Source organism: Kogia breviceps, chromosome 14, assembly GCF_026419965.1.
Source record: "Kogia breviceps isolate mKogBre1 chromosome 14, mKogBre1 haplotype 1, whole genome shotgun sequence".
Classification (NCBI taxonomy): domain Eukaryota; kingdom Metazoa; phylum Chordata; class Mammalia; order Artiodactyla; family Physeteridae; genus Kogia; species Kogia breviceps.
Window position 1 is genome coordinate 28,306,730 of NC_081323.1, and position 22,392 is coordinate 28,329,121.

The 22,392-nt window shown below is 43.3% G+C and overlaps 1 protein-coding gene across 2 annotated transcripts in view; it reads left to right on the forward strand.

Annotated features, from left to right (window-relative positions):
• Positions 1-2,359: 2,359 nt before the first annotated feature.
• The window catches only part of SEC23B (SEC23 homolog B, COPII coat complex component), a 36,204-nt gene continuing 16,171 nt past the window's right edge, over positions 2,360-22,392 (forward strand). Inside the window, exons 1-12 of one of the 2 annotated variants that reach the window (XM_059036316.2) lie at positions 2,360-2,806; positions 5,110-5,333; positions 6,511-6,568; positions 9,139-9,225; positions 12,231-12,467; positions 12,591-12,676; positions 13,620-13,764; positions 14,185-14,343; positions 14,706-14,821; positions 16,852-16,975; positions 17,961-18,041; positions 22,278-22,367. In XM_059036316.2, coding sequence (XP_058892299.1) covers positions 5,113-5,333; positions 6,511-6,568; positions 9,139-9,225; positions 12,231-12,467; positions 12,591-12,676; positions 13,620-13,764; positions 14,185-14,343; positions 14,706-14,821; positions 16,852-16,975; positions 17,961-18,041; positions 22,278-22,367 — 1,404 coding nt within the window. In that variant the 5' untranslated portion in view covers positions 2,360-2,806; positions 5,110-5,112. Of the gene's footprint in view, positions 2,825-5,109; positions 5,334-6,510; positions 6,569-9,138; positions 9,226-12,230; positions 12,468-12,590; positions 12,677-13,619; positions 13,765-14,184; positions 14,344-14,705; positions 14,822-16,851; positions 16,976-17,960; positions 18,042-22,277; positions 22,368-22,392 lie in introns of both variants that reach the window. The other variant, XM_059036315.2, reaches the window with a different exon arrangement.

Here is a 22,392-nt window from a genome sequence, read left to right on the forward strand (position 1 = left end):
CTAATTCTTCCGCCAGCCAGAAGAACCTAGAAGGAAAGAGGAAATTTTCTTCCTTCCCAATGCCTATCAAGATAACTACACAGTCATATAAATCAACTATTCCTAAAATTCACTATTCCTAAAATAAGGAAATTAAACTTCTAATACATTAATGTGCTAGATTTTAAAAAATCCTTCTTACAGTAATTTCTAATACTAGGAATCCAGGTTCAAATAAGTCAAGCAAATTTTTGGCAAATGATATTTTCTTAATGTTTGGTTTTTTAAAAAAGCTATGTCTTTCTGTAAAAGAGAAGAATAAATATGACTCCACATTGGATCTGCTTCTTTTACTTTAACCTTTGTATTCTATTGCTTTTGCTTCAAGTTAATCACCAAAGGGATGTTGCCTACAGCTTAAAGTATACATAATGGCCAAACTCGAGGAATTCTGCCTCCCTTGCCTGAGTGTTAAGCTAAAATACCTTTGTTTAGCTCATAGGAAACATCCTGACCAGGCCCCCTCCTGTGAATGGCTTCAGGAAAAAAGAAATTAACACATCCCCTCCTGAGTCTGGCTGGAACTGAGGGAGGAGGTAGATGGGCCCCAGGCTGAACAGTTTCTCCCCTGCGGACAGAAACTCCACAAAAGCAGGATGATGGAGGAGGCTGGGCCCTGCCCAGATAAGAGATAAAAGATCACATATTCCTTATTCCAAAAGTCAAGGAGACCTCCCGGACTGCACATGTGCGGAAAGGCTCCTTGGAGGTCAAAAAGGGAGGGGGCGCCACCTCCTAGTATGTGACGTCAACTACCCATAGGCCTCTTCACTAGAATCCATCTTGGCTAAGAGATGCGCACCCACACAGGAAAGGACCCCGAGATATACCAAATTCGGACTCAGAACCAGGCAAAGCAAGATGATTGGCCACAGGAAACATGAAGAAATGTCCCATAAAAGTGATTCAGACTGCCACGAGGGCGTGACTCTCTGGGCCCAGTACACGTACTGTACCCTTTTCCCTCTTAATAAACACTTTACTTGCTTCACTACTTTCCGTCTCTATGTAGAAGTTCATTTCTACACAGCTGACGGGCCGGGGCCTTGTCACTGGCCACTGGTCCCTGGTGGTCTGGTGGCTGGATTCAGCGCTCTCACTGCCGCGGCCATACCTCAGTCTCTGGCTGGGAACCGAAATCCTGCTTCAAGCCGCTGCAGGCCGAGGCCACCCGAGGTCAGAACCTGACACTCCTGGGTCTGCGAATTTCCGAATAAAGTCGCTAGTCTTTGCCCCAACTCATCTCTCAATTGGCCTGTTGTGCAGCAAGCAGCACCAGCTTGGACTTGGAAAAATTTTCTCACTGTGAATTATGATACAAATGTGTATTGTATCTTAATTGAGTGTGTCTCTTTACTGAGGGAATAATTGATTTGAACTTCCTTAACTTATACCAGTTTAAGTATTAAAAAACCTACTATTACTCTTACATAATGCTTTAGATACACGAAAAGTGTAAACTTGTTCAATAAAACTGAACCATTATTCAACAAATTTTTATATTAACAGCAATTAATTTCATAGCACATCGACTTAAAACTAATTTCTATGATTTGTTAGTCACTTAAAACTTTGTACTAATATTAAATTGAGCTAATTAATTCTTGGACGCCTTGATATGCTTTAAGCATACTTTTAAGTTTATATAATTTTGCTTTTTTTTTTTTTTTTTTTTTTTTTTTTGCGGTATGCGGGCCTCTCACTGTTGTGGCCTCTCCCGTTGTGGCGCACAGGCTCCGGACGCACAGGCCTAGCGGCCATGGCTCACGGGCTTAGTTGCTCCGCGGCATGTGGGATCTTCCCGGACCAGGGCACGAACCCGTGTCTCCTGCATCGGCAGGCGGATTCTCAACCACTGCGCCACCAGGGAAGCCCTAATTTTGCTTATTTTTAAATGCTACATACGGGCTATATCTCTGGGTCAGATTAATAAACGTGCTCGGTTTTGCCACTTATAAGAAGGGGTAAAGCGGCCATGGTGGCTGTAGAAAGCCGTGCTCTATGCAGTTTGGTGTTTTGTTAGTCTCTTAAAATGTTTGACTACGACAGTTCCCAATTATTCGCCTTCTCATGGAAGGATGACAGGGATCGAGAGGGATTAAGCCTGTGCGCTAACGCCAGGCTCCGCAGACAGCCGGAAGGCACCTGTGCGCGAACGAGGGAAAGAAACCCTGCAAGGTGAGGAAGAATAACTACACCTGTTTAACTGACAGGACTCCTGCACGCTTGCGTCCCCACGCTCAAGGCTCACTCTCCCTTAGCCTCGCCCCTTTCTGCGCGCCGACACCTCCTTCCGTCCAGCTTCGGTTTCCTCCGCGAGGAGCCCCGCCCTCTTCCCGGGCCACACGTCAACGTTCTCGCTTCCCGGTAACTAAGGCGATGAGAGGGATTTCCCACTGAAGCGAGCGGACGTCTTGCGAGCTCCTGAGGCGCGCTGGCTGCGCCTAGGAAACAGTTCCCTAGGCGCTGGTGTTTCGTGAAGCAGAAAGGTTTAGAGGTGAACGTGGAAAAACGTGTATTCTGAGTAATTGTGATTTTGAAGAGCCAACCACATCTCTCCTGCCCTGTTCCAAAATGGCGGCTCAGCTTTTCTAAGCGTCTTCCTTCCGCTCGCCCGTCAGGGAGGCGCTCTTTGATTGGCCAGCGGACGGCGCCGTGGCGTGACGCACAGGGCTCTAACCAATCGGCTTAGGGCTGAGCTGTACTTGGCGGTGGGAACTGGAGCCCGGCTCTTGCAGCTGTGGGTGGTGCGTACAGCTGCGGCCAGGTGAGCGGCTCTAGCCAGGTGAGTGGGGAGCACAGGTTATGAGAGCCCGAGGGCAGGGACCGGAGTCTCTGCTAGGGGCGGGTGGGTTGCTTCTGGGGCGAGGCCTTTTCCCGGTGGTCAGAGGAGCTGAAGGGCCCGAAGACCCAGGGGTCTGCTGAGAGTGAGGTGGTCCCAGCCAGGTGCGGCGTCCGGCTGGCCGGATTCTGGCGCAGAATCCCTTGGAGTCGCGGGGAACGGAAGGACCCAATGTCCAGTTTACAGTTGAGGAACTCGAGATTCAGGTTAAATGACTTATGTTTCGTGACAGAGCCGAAGCTAGAACCCAGGTCTTCGGACTCTCTTTAAGGATTACATCTTGCTTTACCTTAGTTGTGTCCTGAAAAGTCATGTCTTAAGGTGGAATGAATGGTACAGATTTTTTTTTTTTTTTTGGCAGATACGTCTACAGGATCTTTACAGTTTTACTTATTCATTAATTCATTCAGCTGTTAACCTATTCTGAAAGCCTTCCCTTTTGAAAGTATGGTGTTGGGGTAGACCCGTCTCTCTAGAAAAATGCACCTTGGCTCATGCACACAATTTTGCATCAGTTTCAGAGTACTTATTGACCCTGAAGTCAATAAGTGAAGTCCCCTGTTGGCTATGTGCCCAGAGTTAAGAATCCATGCTCTTGAGGGAGAGAGCGGAAGAGTCAGTGGGAAGTGGAGAGCTCAGGTTTTAATTTGTGGATGCCCTGGGGACATGGGATGGAGATAGTGCCTTTTAATAATGAACTGTTTTGAGAAGGAAAACAGCCACTTACTGAAGTCTGCCGAGGTGCTTGCTGAGGATTGCGATGTTAGAACTTGCTTTCATTACCACCTGAATTAACCCTTTACTAGCCAGGAAGCTGCAGAAGTGTGTTCTGTGTACACAGAGCTACAGTTTCCCGCTTTTGCCAGAGATAACAAATAGATGCCTTAGTTTCAGTTGGAACAAACATTTGGAATTTTTGTGGTCCGCGTTGTGTGTAATAGAGTAATTCATTTGTATTTATAGCCCTATGTTGTTCCCTTAGTCCAAATTAACAGTATGGCACGTCTCAAAATAGCTTGGAGACAGTCATTATTCAGCATTGCATAAGTGAGCACTAGAGGCCACTTATATAATAGAGTCTTTTTTTAAAAAATTATTTATTTATTTTTGGCTGCGTTGGGTCTTTGTTACTGCGCACCGGCTTTCTCTAGTTGCGGCAAGCAGGAGTACTCTTCGTCCCTGTGCGCAAGCTTCTTGTTGCGGTGGCTTCTCTTGTTGCGGAGCACGGGCTCTAGGTGCGTGGGCTTCAGCAGTTGTGGCACGCGGGCTTCGTTGCTCCGCGGCATGTGGGATCTTCCCAGACCAGGGCTCGAACCCATGTCCCCTGCATTGACAGGCAGATTCTTAACCACTGAGCCACCAGGGAAGCCCTATAAGTAGATTCTTTAATTTGCCTTTTTTCCCATTGTTTTCGAGAGTTTTGTTCCCTTGACCTAATAGCTGAAGTGTGTGTTAGCCTAGATTTTAGTATGTAAACAGGATGGAGTAGGCATTATCTGGGTTTGAAAAACGTACTTAGTCTGAATGGCTGTTTTATTAACTGGAATCTTCCAAGGCAGGAGCATAAGCAACTGTGGTGAGGGGACAGGAGCTGGTGAGGAACTCAGCATAATAGCAAGTGTGCCTTTGTAATTTTGGTGATCCCAAGTAGTAGTACCTTGGCTAAGAACTGGTAGCTCTTGTTGTGAATAGGATTCGCACTTCAGTATCCAGTTCTTTTCTCCATAATTAACAATGGAAGGAGAGAAACGGCACAAAACCAAGATCGCTTGGAATGTAAATTATAATACAGTATTTATTGGAATAGAGCAAGGAGTAAAGGGGGTCAGGGAGGAACGTAGCTGGATGCTGAAACAGGGTTTGAGACAACCCTTGAGCACGGGGCTGAAATTGGCTTGGCTGAGATGATATGTGATCTAGGAGGAGATTTAAATTACTATTATTCACCTACATGCAACTTAGAGATCACCAAATGATTGTAAACCTCCCGCCCCTTTTATTTTTTTAATGGCTAGAAAGGAGGGTTGAGAAAGGAATGGGAGAGGTAGCTGTGAAGTTAATTGGCTCTTGGGGGTCAGAGAGAAGTGAGATGTTGTCATCCTCCAGTGACAGGTTCTTCCAGACTAAGTATTTAAGAAACGTGGCATTAGGCGGTCATCTTTTTTTGAAGTTCAGTTGAGAATTTCACATACGATTAAACTTTATCTTTAGTGTTTTTTTTTTTTTAGACAATGGCAACATACCTGGAATTCATTCAGCAGAATGAAGAACGCGATGGCGTGCGTTTTAGTTGGAATGTGTGGCCTTCCAGCCGTCTCGAGGCTACAAGAATGGTTGTTCCCCTGGCTTGTATCCTTACTCCTTTGAAAGAACGTCCAGACCTGCCCCCTGTACAGTATGAACCAGTGCTTTGCAGCAGGCCAACTTGCAAAGCCATTCTCAATCCACTTTGGTATGAATTCTTTTAAAAACTAGTTAAAAAATGATGAATACAGTAAATTATGACTTTCCCGTGATTCTCCTAAAAGTGACTCAGTTGGGCAAGATGTCAAATTTGAGATGATTAGTAAATGGTGAGAGTCTTAGGTGATGAATGCTTGTGGAAATCTCCCTGGCCTGATATTCCAGATAGAATTAGAACTTATGGGAATGAGGTGGAGGTAGAGGGAAAGGATTTGTAATTTCTTGTTTTTCTGATTTTCAGTTTGCTTTTGCCTTAACTGTTGATTTTATTGGTGCCTTTTAAAGCATTTTCCAAAAAATATACAAAAGCTTTAGAGAGTTTTGTTGTACCTACCTGGTATGGTGATGCTGTATGGCAGGAAGAGGTAATAGGCAGAAGAAATTTGAACTCGTGATGATTTTATTGTTAAGTGTAACTTTTTTGTGCCTGAAATGGTGACCTATGATAGCTCTCTTAAATGTGGGCACTCTTTGAAAGAATTTTTAAACAAGTGAAGAGTGTCATAAATACTCTTTAAAAGATAAAATTTTTATATGAGGCAACATTTTTTAGTACATTCTCCTTGCTCTTACTTGGTGTGCCCATGTATAAGATGCTGCTGTTCTTTTAAAATAACAGCTGATCGTTAATTTTCTAAATGTAGAAAGGGGGGGGGAAGCAACTATAAAGCATTATCTTGAACCAGTTCTAGGAAGTGTATCAACCCAGAAACATTCTGCTCAACTTCTTCAAGTGCACTAAGTGTGGTTAAAGTCTGAGTTGTTTTTCCTGTGTGTTAAATGTCCTTTTAGTATTAAAATTTCATAGTTTCATATATTTGAACAATAAAGACATTAGAAAAATCATAAAGAGTATGTTTAGATAACAGGGCAAAAAGAAATAACCTATAATTTTTATAACTCATGAATTTCTAAATATTATCTAGGAAATCGGAAAAGAGCAAAAAGGATTTAGTAGTTATTCATTTTTGCTGCTTGAAGGAGCCTTTCGGTGCACTAAGCAGCCAGAACTCTAGCTGCAGAGAATGTGTTGCATACCTTCATCCATTGAGGCACCCACACAGGAACACACGTCCGTGTGATTTACTGAACAAGAAGTTTACACTTATGCTTTCTACCTTAAAAATGAAAACGGTATCTGGTTGTAATATTTATTTTTCTCACAGTCAGGTTGATTATCGAGCAAAGCTTTGGGCTTGTAATTTCTGTTTCCAAAGAAATCAGGTATGTGAACTGTAATTATTTTACAAGTATTTCCTGTGTTTCAATTTAGTTGTCCTACTCTGAAAAAAATTAAGTGAGGTTGAATTTGTGTCTGCCCTGGCACAGGGCACCTGTCAAGGTGATATTTCTTAAGCCTAATATTGAATGTTGAACATATGTGATTTTTGTTTTGAATGGTCATTCAGTTTCATTATATGAGTCTTTGTCTTTGCTGTGGAGGAGACATAGATTTCCTTTTTTTTTTTTTTTTTTTTTTTAAATAGGTTTTCTGTAAGCACTGAGTATGTTATCCTAGAAAACAGATAAGGTGTTTATATTACATTTGACTTCAGTTTATTCTAATTGGATAGTGTACATTACTGGATTTTCATTTTCTGACCTTTCTAACTTTTAGGGTTAAGCTGATCTTGTTTTGATTTAAACATTTTTAACTACTAAACTAGGAGCTCACAAATGATGAGAGAGACTTTTCTTTGAAATGAACTGTGCCTATGGAGGAAATGTTCAAAAAGTGGATTATGGTGATTATTGCACAATTCTGTGCATTTACGAAAAATCATTGAATTGTACATTTAAAATGGGTGAATTTTATGGTATATAAACTATATCTCAGTAAAGCTGTTAGAAGATAATTATGCCCAACATAATATATAGTGCTCTAGCAGATCTTAAGATATTAATAACATCCACTTGTTTATTCTTATATTTGATTATAATTGATTAACAATCTCATTCTCAGATAGCACACACTGAGTCCAGTGGTGAAGAGACCAGTGTGCAGTGGATGACTTTTGTATAGTCTTGGGAATTAGAAGCAGATACCGTACAAGATTTATCTCCCTGGGTGATTCAGAGTATATGCAGATCTTAAAAACATTCCTACACCCTATTATATTCAGAATTCATGTCTTTTTAATGTAATTTATTGTTAAAATTTTAAGGCATCTGAAGACAATATCAACAGTAAAAGTCCAACCCATAGAATGGGTGAAAATATTTGCAAATCGTGTGTCTAATAAGGGATTAATATTCAGAATATATAGAGAACTCCTAATACTCAACAACAACAGGAAAGCCCAACTCAGAAATGGACAAAGGACTTGAATAGATATTTCTCCAAAGACGATAGACAGATGGCCACTAAGCACATAAAAAGATACTCATTGTCACTAATCATTAGTGATGTTTACCAAATGGTCCAGCATTCCCACTTCTGGATATATACCCCAAAGAACTGAAAGCAGGGTCTTGAAGAGATACTTACACACTCATGTTCATAGCAGTATTATTCACAATAGCTAAAACATTGCGACTGATCTGAGTGTCTGCTGACGGGTGAATGGATAAGCAAATGTGGTCTGTATGTTCAATGCAATAATAATAGCCTTAAAATGCAAGGTGTTCTTACTTATGCTACGTGATCGAACCTTAATGATATTACTGAGTGAAATAAGCCAGTCACAAAAGACAAATACTGTATGATCCCCCTTGAATGAGGTACTTGGAGCAGTCAAATTCATTGAGACAGAAGGTAGATAGGTGGTTGCCAGGGGCTGGGTGGGGGTGATGGGGAGTTACTATTTAACAGGTTCAGAGTTTCAGTTTTGCAAGATGAAAAAAGTTCTGGAGATGGATGGTGGAAATGGGTGCACAACATTATGAGTGTATTTAAGATCACTGAACTGTACACTGAAAAAAGATTAAGATGGTAACATTTACCACGATTTTTAAAGATTGGGGGAAAAAATCAATGACAAGCTACAAATTTAAAATGTTTGTATAGAAAAGACAAAACACCTCTGACATTATGTTAAGCACCAAAAAGCAGGTTGCAAAATTGTGTGTATAAGGTGATCTCAGCTGTGCTTAAGTAGAAAAAGTGTGGAAGGAAATACACCAAGATGTTGACAGTAGCTGCCTCCAGGTGATGGGGGGGGGGTATCTTTTATCTTATATTTTTCTTGTACTTGCCAGTTTTTCTACAATGAACATGTATTACTTTATTGATAACAGCTAGAGTAGTAAACCCAAATAAAAGCTTTAGTTTTCCATGTAGATTATTGATGAGACAGCTAAAATTTCAGCCCTTAATTTGCAGGGCAACAATTTGAAAATGGTTTTTAATAGTGCGTGTTTTAATGATTTAGAAGTTACAAGATAACCTAAAACTGCATTAAGAAAAAGTTCCAATGTGATATAGATATAGAACAGGGTTATAGATTTTAAATTCTGATTAAAAAGTGATTGATTGATTGATGCTGCCCCAGGTCTTAGTTGAAGCATGCAGGATCTTTAGTTGGGGCATGAGTTTTAGTTACGGCATGCATGCAGGATCTTGTTCCCTGATCAGGGATTGAACATGGGCCCCCTGCACTGGGAGCACACAGTCTTACTCACTGGACCACCAGGGAAGTCCCTTAAATTATGATTTTTGTATTTTAGTAACATGTTCTACATTTTGTGCTTTCAGAATTAATATATGGTCATTAACTATTTTTGTAAATGGAAAATAAAAGGCATAATGTATCTCTCAGCCCTCATGAAGCATTGCTTTGTTTTCTTCTCTTCAGTTTCCTCCGGCTTATGCAGGCATATCTGAGGTGAATCAGCCTGCTGAATTGATGCCGCAGTTTTCTACAGTTGAGTACGTAATACAGGTAATTGTTTGCTGCGCATTTAAGGAGCAGTGTTAAATTGAGCTTCTTTTGAAATACTTTGTCATCTGTGTCTCTTGCCTGTCTGGACGATTTAAAGCTGTGAGGCCCACAGGATCCTGAACATTAGGTCATGGCACGTGTGCATGTGTTGGCATCGTTTTCCCGTCTCCATAGAAGGCTACCAAGTAGCACTGATTCAGTTCAAAACCCACCCTCCACAGCCTTGTCCGTTTCAGTTCATGGTACCCCATCTTCTAGTTCAGCTTAGAAATCTTAGATTCATCCTTGACGTCTCTCTTTTTCTCACATCCCATATCTAATCCGTTAGGAAATCCCATGCAGTAGATATTCACACATGATCCAGAATCCAGCCACTTCTTTCTCCCCACAGCTCCTGTCCTGGGCCAGCCCCCACCTCTCACTTGAATTATTGGGGCAGTCTCTTAGCTCTTTGCCCTGACTTTACCCTTGCCCACTTATATTTTATTCTTCACCCAGCAGCCAGGGTAACTCTTTAAAAACGTCACATTAGTTCTGTGTTCAGAAACCTCCAGTGGCGAAAATGGCTCCCTTTTCACCTGGAGTAATAGACAGTCTTCAGAGTTTTGTGTGAGCTGGCTGTGTTACCCCTCTGACCTCAGCTTCTTTTAGGGTCGTCGTTCAGCCAAATGGGCCTCCTTGACTTTGCTCAAGCGTGCTGGGAACAGACGTGCCCCTGGGCCTTTGTTCTTTTTCCTCAGGCTAGAGCTTTCTCACCTGTATCTGTATTGCTTCCTCCCTCTCCTCCAGGGTTTTGCTCAAATGTTACTTTCTTTCTTTTTCTTTTTTTTTTTTTAATCTTTAAACAATTGGACTTTTTAAAAATTTATTTATTTTTAACATCTTTATTGGAGTATAATTGCTTTACAATGATGTGTTAGTTTCTGCTTTATAACAGAGTGAATCAGTTATACATATGTTCCCATATCTCTTCCCTCTTGCATCTTCCTCCCTCCCACCCCTCTAGGTGGTCACAAACCACCTAGCTGATCTCCCTGTGTTATGCAGCTGCTTCCCACTAGCTATCTGTTTTACGTTTGGTAGTGTATATATGTCCATGCCGCTCTCTCACTTTGTCACAGCTTACCCTTCCCCCACCTCATATCCTCAAGTCCATGCTCTAGTAGGTCTGTGTCTTTATTCCCGTCTTACCCCTAGGTTTTTCATGACCTTTTCTTTTTTTCATAGATTCCATTTATATGTGTTACCATACGGTATTTGTTTTTCTCTTTCTGACTTACTTCACTCTGTATGACAGACTCTAGGTCCATCCACCTCACTACAAATAACTCAATTTCGTTTCTTTTTATGGCTGAGTAATATTCCATTGTATATATGTGCCACATCTTCTTTATCCATTCATCTGTTGATGGACACTTCGGTCGCTTCCATGTCCTGGCTATTGTAAATAGAGCTGCAGTGAACATTTTGGTACATGACTCTTTTTGAATTATGGTTTTCTCAGGGTATATGCCTGGTAGTAGGATTGCTGGGTCGTATGGTAGTTCTATTTGTAGTTTTGTAAGGAACCTCCATACTGTTCTCCATAGTGGCTGTATCAATTTACATTCCCACCAACAGTGCAAGAGTGTTCCCTTTTCTCCACACCCTCTCCAGCATTTATTGTTTGTAGATTTTTTGATGATGGCCAATAAATCACAGCAAGATCCTTTTTGACCCACCTCCTAGAGAAATGGAAATAAAAACAAAAATAAACAAATGGGACCTAATGAAATTTAAAAGCTTTTGCACAGCAAAGGAAACCATAAACAAGACCAAAAGACAACCCTCAGAATGGGAGAAAATGTTTGCAAATGAATCAACTGACAAAGGATTAATCTCCAAAATTTACATGCAGCTCAATAACAAAAAAACAAACAACCCAATCCAAAAATGGGCAGAAGACATAAATAGACATTTCTCCAAAGAAGATATACAGATTTCCAACAAACACATGAAAGAATGCTCAACATCATTAATCATTAGAGACATGCAAATATTACTATCTTTTTTTTTTTTTTTGGTACGCAGGCCTCTCATTGTTGTGGCCTCTTGCGGAGCACAGGCTCTGGACACGCAGGCTCACGGGCCCAGCCGCTCTGCGGCATGGGGGATCTTCCCGGACCGGGGCATGAACCCGTGTCCCCTGCATCAGCAGGCAGATTCTCAACCGCTGCGCCACCAGGGAAGCCCAAATGTTACTATCTTAATAAGGCTGCCCTGATCTCCCGTTTAATAGTGGAGCTTCCCTGCCACGCCTCCACCCCACCCACCCCCCATGCCCGGCCTTCACAATCCCTCCCTCTTTCTCCATCCGGAAAGTTAGCTCCTAAGGCAGGCAGGGATCTCTGGCCTTTTGGTTTGCTGATGTATCGCAGGACCTGGAGCAATGCCTGGCATTAAAAAAGATGGAATAAATTGTTGGATATAAAGTAGTCTTTACGTCTAGTTTTGTGTGTGTGTGTGTGGTACGCAGGCCTCTCACTGTTGTGGCCTCTCCCGTTGCGGAGCACAGGCTCTGGACGCACAGGCTCAGCGGCCATGGCTCACGGGCCCAGCTGCTCTGCGGCATGTGGGATCTTCCCAGACCGGGGCATGAACCCGTTTCCCCTGCATCGGCAGGCGGATTCTCAACCACTGCGCCACCAGGGAAGCCCGTCTAGTTTGTTTTGATAAAACTTGTCGTTTAATGAAGTAAGTAGAGGTTTGTTTTGATGTTTTTATCCCTGACAGTCAGTATAAATAAAGACTTGTTACTTTCATAACCTGTTTTGCTTTTTTTTTTGGCTGAGCCATGTGGCTTGGAGGATCTTAGAACCCCAAACAGGGATTGAACCTGGGCCCTGACAGTGAAAGCGTGGAGTCCTAACCACTGGACCGCCAGGGAACTCCCTTGATTTGCTTTAAAAAGAGCTAGTTATGTCTATTTGTATATTGATCATTGTGCTGTTTTTCTTTGCATAAAGCGAGGTGCTCAGTCCCCTCTGATCTTTCTCTACGTGGTGGACACATGCCTGGAAGAAGACGACCTCCAAGCACTCAAGGAATCCCTGCAGATGTCCCTGAGTCTCCTTCCTCCAGATGCGCTGGTGGGCTTGATCACATTTGGGAGGATGGTGCAGGTCCATGAACTCAGCTGTGAGGGGATTTCCAAGAGTTATGTCTTCCGGGGGACGAAGGATTTAACTGCAAAGCAGATACAGGTTAGTGCCTTGCTTGTCCCCAAGCAGGACAAGGGATGTTTCTTAAAAATTCATTAGGACAAAGGGAAAAAAAAGTCATTCACTTGTAGTGTTAAGGGAAATGAGTCTTTCTGGTTTGTGTAGGACATGCTGGGCCTGACCAAGCCTGCCATGCCCGTGCACCCAGCACGCCCAGCACAGCCGCAGGAGCACCCTTCTATTTCCAGCAGGTGAGCTTGGACGTGCCCATGCACAGCGGCGGCCGTGGGTGGGAGGGAGGGACAGCAGGAGGGCTTTTGTTTTTTATTTTTAGAGGGGAAATAAAGACTCAACCTAACCAATATTTAATGTTTAATAACAAACATGACAAGTCAGTGTACGTTTAAAATTTATAATTAACATATATATATATATATATATATATATATATATATATATATACACACACATACACGTGGGGCAGATTTGCTCAAAATATTTTTCCTGTTAGAGTTGTATCATCACAGAGGTTTTGAGACCACTGTATGCAGTCATTCCCCTCTTATTAGATACATGGCTCTTGTCCTTTTTGATTTTTAAGTAAAGCTGGGGAAACTGAAAAGGTTCCTGTTGGGTGTCCTCTAACAAGCCTGAGATCGGGCACTTCGTTTACATGGCCCGCTGTGCTCCTAGGGCTGCCCAGGGCTGGGTTAACAGTGGGCAAACATCATAAGATGCTTTGCTGACATCCCTGGCACAGCCTCTTCTCTAAGAAACTGGTGTTCCTCCCTGTATGACTCCCAAGGTTCAAGAGAAATACAAATGGAGTCTTCAGAACGATGAAGATTGTCCACATCCATGAACCTTACATGGACTGAGTTCATGTTAGCATGTCTTTAGGGTTTTTTTGCTGCTTAAAATTTAATTAAACTGATTTGCTCCTATTTGAAATTGATTTTTTTTTCCATGCTACATATGCAGGTTGCTATACACTAGGCTTTCAATGACATTACTGAATAAAATTGCTTTGAGTTTTTTGTGTTTGTAGTTAGAGGCAACTTTGAAGGAAAAAAAAACTGCCAAGTTTTTTCTACTCTTGATACTTACTTTGAAGAGCAGTAACTGTGTCATGCAGGCTGAAGACCAGAGTAATTTGTTAAATCAGGGTTGACGTGTCCATTCAAAATCATGCAGATTTCTGCAGCCCATTCACAAGATAGACATGAACCTCACTGATCTTCTTGGGGAGCTGCAGAGGGACCCATGGCCCGTACCTCAGGGGAAGAGACCGCTGCGATCCACTGGTGTTGCTTTGTCCATTGCTGTTGGCTTGTTGGAGGTAACTCAGAATTTACTGGGACCTGTCGGACCACACAAGGTTTCTCACAGAAGATGTGTTTGTTGACCTTGTCTGAAAAATCAGCTGTGACCGCAATTTGCTGGCAGTGTTAATTTATCAGAACGTGGTTCAGTGATTATTATTATCCACACTGAAGGAGCCCTTGGTGTTTTGAAAATACAAAAAGTTTTCATGAGAAACACAAGGCCATTAAGGGCACAAGGATCACAGTAAATAAAAGTGCGCCAGACCCTCGGGTTGGAAGAGAGAAGCTGCTTCTCGGCAGCGTCATCTGCGTTTTGCTGCAGTATCATCAGTAGTCATGACAGCTGAGGACAACTCAACATTTGGAGCATTTCTGTGGGAAACATGCTTGGGGTGGGCTGTATGTTCCTAAAATGCTGCCACTTACTGCTTTAGGGCACTTTTCCAAACACGGGAGCCAGGATTATGCTGTTTATTGGGGGTCCCCCTACCCAAGGACCTGGCATGGTGGTTGGAGATGAACTAAAGGTTCCTATTCGTTCCTGGCACGATATTGAGAAAGATAACGCCCGCTTCATGAAAAAGGCAACCAAGGTAGGTGCTCCTTGCTCAAGGCTGTAAGTGTGGTCACCCAGGTGGGGTTTAGGCTGCCCTGGAGTGACAGCTGCTCTGCTGAGGCCATGCTTTGTGGTCAGTGAGTTCCTCTTGCTGAGATGACCTTCCAGATCTTGGCTGATGTTAAGTATCTGTCCCAGTTCTGAGACCTTGGTTAGAGTGGATGGCCCTAAAACTGCTAAAAGTGTTTTGAGACTGAAAACTGCAGTTTTATTTTATTTGGATGTTATGAAAGAAACTGTCTCTATATTCCTCTCTTTGATCACATCCCTTTGGTGTGGTAAGGCACGCCTAGTGAGTGATGTTGCTGTTCCATAAAGATAATTTTTCTCTCTTTGCAGCACTATGAGATGCTTGCTAACCGAGCTGCTGCAAACGGTCACTGCATTGATATTTACGCTTGTGCCCTTGATCAGACTGGACTTCTAGAGATGAAGTGCTGCACAAACCTTACTGGGTATGTGGCCAGTGAACCCCTGGGAAAAGTGAGAGTGCTTATTCTAAGGAATGAGACATGAGTGATGGAACTGTGGGAATGGCCAAGGCTGGCTCAGGCGGCTCTGGGCTGCGGTTTCAGTGCCTGGGGAGGGTGTGTGGGCCTCCTGGAGGAAGAAGCTGTGATCAGAAGGAGGTCAGGGTTCACTGTGAACTTGTCGTGTCAGAGTAACTTCATTTCTTAGAGTTGTTGCAGACACCAAGGCAGGAAAGCAAGCATGGAGTATGTGGCCTCTAGCACTTCCTTGTGAGAAGGGGGGAAATAGGCTGAATGCTAGAGCAATTAGGAGCCCCCTCACCTGGCTTAGTAACCGCACCTCGTGACAGCCAGCACTCACTCAGCCTGGAGGGTGCGGTGCAGGGCGGGTTGGGAGCCCAAGTCCTCAAAGCGGGATGGTGCCCGGCCAGCCACCTTTGGGGCCCATGGGCACACTCGAGCCTCACCCCAGACCTCCTGAATCAGAGGCTGAGGATGCAGCCTGGTGGTGGGTTTTAACAAGCTCTCTGGGGATTCTGGTGAGAACCACCGATGGCACCACTAGTCTGAAGGTGCTGCAACATCAGAATCACCCGGGAACGTTCAAAACTACATTTGGTCTGGGTCTTGTTCCTAAAGTTGGATTTAATTAGCATGGTACTTGGCCTGGGCATCAGCATATTTAAAGTTCCCGAGCGTTTCTGACGTGGAGCAGAGTTTGAGAACGACTGGTGCGGCCCCTGTGTGCTCCAGGCATGCCTGAACACAGACGGCATCTGGAAAACCTGCATTTGTGTGCAAGTCCCCTGGGGTCTTGTTCACATGCAGCTGAAAAAGCAGTGGCAGAGAGCTATGGGTGGGCCTGGGGTTCTGCATTTCTAGGGAGCTCCCAGGTGGTGCTGCGGGTCCTCACTGAGTAAAGGGGAGGGGGTGGAACCCCTCATCATCTGCAGCTGTCCTGGGGACCAGCAGGCGCGTGAGGTGATAGAGAACCAGTGATGTTGACCTGGCTGTGCTGGTGAGTTCACTTTATACGCTGGACTCCCCCCAGTGCCCTGCAGGAGTTCTTGTCTTGGAACATCACAGGAAAACTTCCATGTGTCTGTGAACACCCCTGAGCTTATACACCAGAGTTCACGTGTGTGTGTCTCTCCTCTGTGGAGAGGGACCAGCACTTCCCTCACACTCCCAGTGAGGCCTTTGACCCCTGAGTGATAGTATTTAGGGCACATCACCTGTTGCACAACTATAGTATCAGGGAAATGTGTGAACAGTGACACTGAAAAAAAAAAAGACTTAGAGGTTTCGGTTGATGGCTTGAAGTGAGCCGACCGTTTGGGATGACTTCCAGCAAAGGCGAGGTGACCCTGGGCTGTGTTATGGGGTCCATTATCTTCAAGGAAGATCACAGTCTTGGCTTCCTTGGGGCTAGTCACACCTTATCCAGATTATATCATCATTTATTTTTTTAAACTTTTAATTTTGAAACAATTAACGTACAAGAAATTGCAAAAATAGTACAGTGAAGTCTGTCCATGCTTTTCATCTAGCATCTCCCAGTGGTAGCATCTTACATAAATACAGCACCGTGTCAGAACCAGAAAACTGACTGGGTACAGCACAGTTAACTATTGATACATCACGGACCGTACTTGCATCACAGACCGTACTTGGCTCTCACCAGTCTGTACATGCACTCATTTTTTAAAATCTGTGTGCATGTCTAGTTCTTTGAAATTTTTATCCTCTCTATAGGTTTGTATAACCACCACAGTAATCAAGATACAGCACTGTTCTAAAGAATTCTATGTTTAATGTTTTAAAAATAGTGTCTTTCTTGAGTACAAATTGAACTGGCTTTTTTCCATTATCAGTAAGTGATTAGTAGCACCTCTGTGGACATGCTTGCTTTTTTCTTCTTCTCTAAAATAATTGTTCATAAATACCCAGGAAGCATCTGAATGGCTTTGAGTCATCCTAAAGGTTCACTTTCTTTTTCCTTTTTTCTTTCCTAGAGGCCACATGGTGATGGGAGATTCTTTCAACACTTCTCTCTTCAAGCAGACATTCCAAAGAATTTTTAGTAAAGATTTTAATGGCAATTTCCGAATGGCATTTGGTGCTACGTTGGAAGTAAAGGTAGAATAGATTTCTAAAACCTTAATGAAAGAATAGTGTTCTTACTTGCTTAGTAGTCATAGTTGGGGGAGCCTCACCCTCAGGACACGGGCATCTAAAGATAAGTTTAAAAGTTCCTAGCAAAATAATCCCAACAAAGTATATTCATTCTGTCCCTTTGCTTCTCAAGAATGACCTGCATATTTTATCAGTGTTGTAAACCATGAGATGGGAGAGCAGGCCTTACAAAGGTGGTGGGCTTAGTGCCCACCCAACCACCGGTTTGTGTTTAGCGCCTGTCTGCAGACTAGCCAGGGCGCTCTAAAATGGGGCAGCATTGTGAGTTTGGCTTTTGTTTTTCCACTAGGGACTGATCTCTCTACACGCTTGATTCTGAGTCATTGAGAAAACATTCAAAGGGGCCGTTAGAAAATATGATGGCAAATATTACTTTGCAAATTGGCAATAATCATTAAATCATCTAGGTTAAACTTTAAACAACATTGTCAAATGTTTGAGGTTTTTTTAAAAAAGATGAAGAAGGATGGACTTTGCTGAAATGAATTCAGATTTTAAAGTCTGAGTATGTTGGCCTCGTTATTGTGTCGGAGTTCATAAATTAAGTATTTTTAAAGCAACACAAAACAGCATATTCCCTGATTGACATTTGTAACTAGCTACAACAGGTTTGTGGCACAGGAGAAGAATGCAGTAGTATTGGTAGAATTGCTCTCTTCCTTGTGCACGATAATTTCAGAGTTGAGAAGGTAGAACATGCTGCTGTATCTTTGGAACAAAGATAACTCTGTTTCTAAAGGAGGGTTTTATTAAAGTTTTAATCAGTTCACAGCAGCCCTGGAGAAGCATATACAAGCTTTTGCATGCTAGAATCCCTGTAGGGTTTTCCCTTGGTGGAATAATAACCCTGCCATTTTAGTTGTGTCCTTTGTGAGGGGGTGATTCTTGGTGATTGTTAACTGTCTGCTCTTACGTAATTCTGCCTCAGACCTCGCGGGAACTGAAGGTTGCCGGAGCCATCGGCCCTTGTGTGTCTCTGAACGTGAAAGGACCGTGTGTGTCAGAAAACGTAAGGAAAACTACTCCATCACCCTCACCTCCTGTGTCTGGGATTTGACCCCTTAGACGTGTCGGGGCTGGATGACCTTGCATTGTGTCACCTGTTGGCTTGTGTCTGTGGTGAGGGGAGAGGGGTAACTCACTGACGCCCACAGCCCTGAGGGGTAGTGTCATTTCTGTCTTTCCATTCATCGGTCTGAACGGTCAGAGAGGAGAAAGCTGAGGCTCAGAGAGGTTAAGTGTCTTGCTTAGGGTCAGAGATGACAATGGGGGAGCTGGGTAGGGACCACCCGACTACCCTTGCTTGGGTGGCCGCGCCAGAGAGCCACCAGGTGTTGCATTCTGTGCAGCACAGTCCTGCAGGGACAGACCCGTGTGCTTATTGCCCTTGGAAGGGCTCCCTCTGCCTCGCTTCGCAGAGACCGTTTTGAGCTGGTTGGGCAGTGGGTGACACTGTGGCGCATGCAGACTGCGGTGTTCCTTGAGTGACAGATTTGAGTACATGGAATGAAGTTCAGCTCTCACTAGGTGGGGAGATGGCCTTGCTGGTGGCCCATTTCCTCTGATGACACTCGAGCTGCCAAGTGTACACTTTTGGTCCAGTGAGGCCTGTCCAGGGTGGGTCTGGGCTGGGTTGTCTCAGTCACGTCCTTCCCTCACCGTCCTCTTCAATGTGAGGCTGGATGGGAGAGTTGGGTGTGGGCTCAGGGTGCAGGTGTGGCCCTGACGAGGTGCTTCATGGCTCCGGGATCCAGCGTCTCTGTCCGGGAAATGAAGGCAGTAATGGAACCTACTGTACAGCACTGTTGGGAGGACTCCACGAGCAGCCCAGGTGAGGCATTTAGAACAGTACGCAGGATGCCCACACTGGGTTTCACCTTTCCCGTTGAAGTTTTTATCCTCATCAGCAATGAACACTCGTTAGTGACTACTTAGAGTAAGTTTTTATTGAAGTTACCAGAGGCAGGTGGTTTGAGAGGATATTCCTGTAACCATCTGGGTGAGACAGGTTGTTACCCAAGCCCCTGTGGTGAGTCCCTCGTTACCCCCGTGTACTCAGGGACATGTACTCTTGTTTCTTGGCAGGGCTTTGGGAGGCTGCCCTGTTCCAGCATATTCTCCATAGACAATATCTGCCTAAGAAGGTATTATAACTTAGTACAGCTGTTCCAGGATCCAGTAGGGATCAGCCGTGAAATTTTTGGATTGGGGGTGGAGGAGGCAAAGGGGAGGAAAGTACGGTTTTCAGACACACAGGGAAGTTTTGAGAAGAGCGTAATGAGTCTGTATCCCCACCACAGAGAGTCGGTAATCGTTGACGTCTTGTCATAATTGCTCTGTCCTCGTTTTGGCCACATTTGTGTTATCTACCTGATTTCATCTATTTGCCATATTCTTTTATCATATCAATATTTTGCCTTTGAAAGCTAGTTGCAGACGTCTTGACACTTAGTCTGTCAGTGTTTTGGTGTGCATTTTCTGAAGACAAGGGTCTTCTACGTTATTCTCAAACCTGAGAAAACAATGATTTCCTAATATCATCTAACATATAGTCATATTCTTTCCCTAATTTCTCTCCAGATGCCCTTTGCAGCTGTTTTTCCTCTGTAACCACTATTGTATTTGATAATACATATCCTCAGTCTTTTAAAATGTAGGATGGTCTTCCTGTCATTTTATTTATGCTCTTTTGCTTGTTTTGTTTTGTTTGGTGATGTTGGTCTGTTGAAGAGACAGTGCCAAGTGCCAGGAGTCTTCTGTAATCGAGTGTCTCCGTATGTTTGTTTCCTCGTCTGACTTGTTTTCTGTCCTTGCTGTATTTGCTGTGAAGTGGAGGTTAGATGAATGATTAGATTCGGGTTAAACCTTTCTGTCCCCCATGCTTCCTGAGTGATCTGTGTACCTCGTGCTGAGTTGTGGTGAGGTGATGACTGTCCTTCAATTACAGGGGCCCGTTTCCTTTTTGCCATTAGCAGGAGATCTGTTGAACAAGATTGTAGCACAACATGAGTATCTTGTTTGCCAGCAGCCTTTCACCTGATGGTTTTAGGTTATCCATTGATAATCCTGAATCAGTGTATTTGAATCACAATAAACTGGTGATTTCCTAATTCCATCTTTACAGTTCTTCTGATCAAGGCAGGGTAGATGCTTACATAAGGAATTTGTGTATTAGTGAGAGAATACAATGCTTGTGGGACTCTGGAGCGTTTGTGGCCATGCTTGGGGGTTGTTGCTATATGGGAGGGAAATTTTTCTTTTCCCTCTACCCATCTTAGTTTCATTGGCTGGGACCCTGCAAATTAGACTGACGAAACACAGCTTAACAGGAGAAAAACAAACAAGTTTATTAATGTGTGCACCACACACATACACAGCACGTACATATTCAGTGATGAGTCACTCGAAGAGGGGGTTAGACCTTGGGATTAGTTGCATCTTAACAATAAATGTTCTTTTACAATAAATGTGTAGGTAAGTGACAAGACAAAGGAAAGGGACCTTGATCTTCTAGGGGTGGCAAATTGTGGAAGAGTAGACAGATGGAGACGTTTGGGAAAGGAAGGTTGTTTTACCAAGAGTTGTTACATAGATTCTTCTGGTGCCGCCTCTGGACTGATAAGCATCTAGCATTGTCTTTAGTGGTTAAGAAGCTCCTGCCTTCCTGGTAGGAGGAGGATAGAGAGTTTTCTTATGTCTGCTTTTTAAAAATTACCTACAGCTTAAAATAATCTTTATGCCAGCCTGGCATATTTTGGGTGACATGCTCTGAATCCCCTTGATTTGAAATTTTAACAGGTTTCTAGATGTCATGCTTAAAACAGTGATACCCTTCATGTTTTAGTGAACTTCTTTCCTAAGCTTAGGAAAGACTCGTGAAACACAAGGTGTCCTCCCCAGCCTCCACCATAGAGCTGTGACTCTTCCCTTTCTCCTCTAACCATCACCTTCCTGAGATTGCTGGTTCTCTGGCCAGGGACATGGGCTCCTGGCATGGCTTTGTAGAGAGACCGGACTGGTGTCAGCTGTACTCAGCTGACGGTGTACAGTTTGGGTGGATCCAGAGTAACAGAAGAGGTATCATGACTCTCTTAATGCATAATTGTGTTACTTTCTAAGGATGGTATCCCATATTATAATGAGGTGTTAAAATGTATAATATTCGCTGTCTCTAGAATGATCAAATGTATGTTTCAGAGTCTAGTGATCTTCTTGGTTAATGGTTCTACGTATTTGACACCTGCAGACTTTTCTTCTAGATGTCATGCTTAAAACAGTGATACCCTTCATGTTTTAGTGAACTTCTTATTTATTGCTGGGAGCCATTCAGCTAGTCAACACAAAGCAGCCTTCACATGATTAAAATTTCAATTCTCTGGGCTTCCCTGGTGGCGCAGTGGTTGAGAATCTGCCTGCCGATGCAGGAGACACGGGTTCGTGCCCCGGTCCGGGAAGATCCCACATGCTGTGGAGCAGCTGGGTCCGTGAGCCATGGCCGCTGAGCCTGCACGTCCGGAGCCTGTGCCCCACAATGGGAGACGCCACAACAGTGAGAGGCCCATGTACCACAAAAAAAAAAAAAAAAAAAAAAAATTCAGTTCTCTTACCAAGAATTTATATGTAGCTTTTGCATAAAGGAATTGGGTTAAAAATTAATATTTAACAGCTAAAGTTCTGTAATTATTTCTTGTTCTAATAATGTTGGAAGAAGTACATAAATCTTTCAAGCTAAGCAGGTAATTCTTTTTCTTTTCAAGTATTTACTTCTTCCCCATCCCTGACTTGATTCTCTCAGTTGACATCAGTGTTATGTATTGTGTGTGTGTGTAGAGATAAAGCTCAATGATGTAATGAAAACTGACCAGAGTGCCAATATAAAAAGCCTAATTGTAAAGTACTGTAATAAATGTTAAACTTTATTCTGGTCTGTAATTGTACTTTTTTCAGTGGAATTTAAATTTTCTTTTTCTTTTTTTTTTTTTTTTTTTTTTTCCTTTTTTTGGCCGTACTGCGTGGCATGCGGGATCTTAGTTCCCCGACCAGGAATGGGACCCGCACCCCATGCAGTGAAAGTGCAGAGTTCTAACCACAGGAACACCAGGGAAGTCCCGAAATTTAAATTTTCATTTGGAATGAGATATTCTGAGGAGCCTGCCCTTCTCAGAGTCAGTGCTTTTCATCAGCAGGTAATCACAGAAGCATCTTTTTTGTTTCATTTCTTTTTAATCCCTCTTCTCTCCCCTAGGAGCTTGGTGTCGGTGGCACGAGTCAGTGGAAAATCTGTGGCCTGGATCCCACATCTACGCTCGGCATCTACTTTGAAGTAGTCAATCAGGTGGGCTCATTTTTTTAAAAAATTA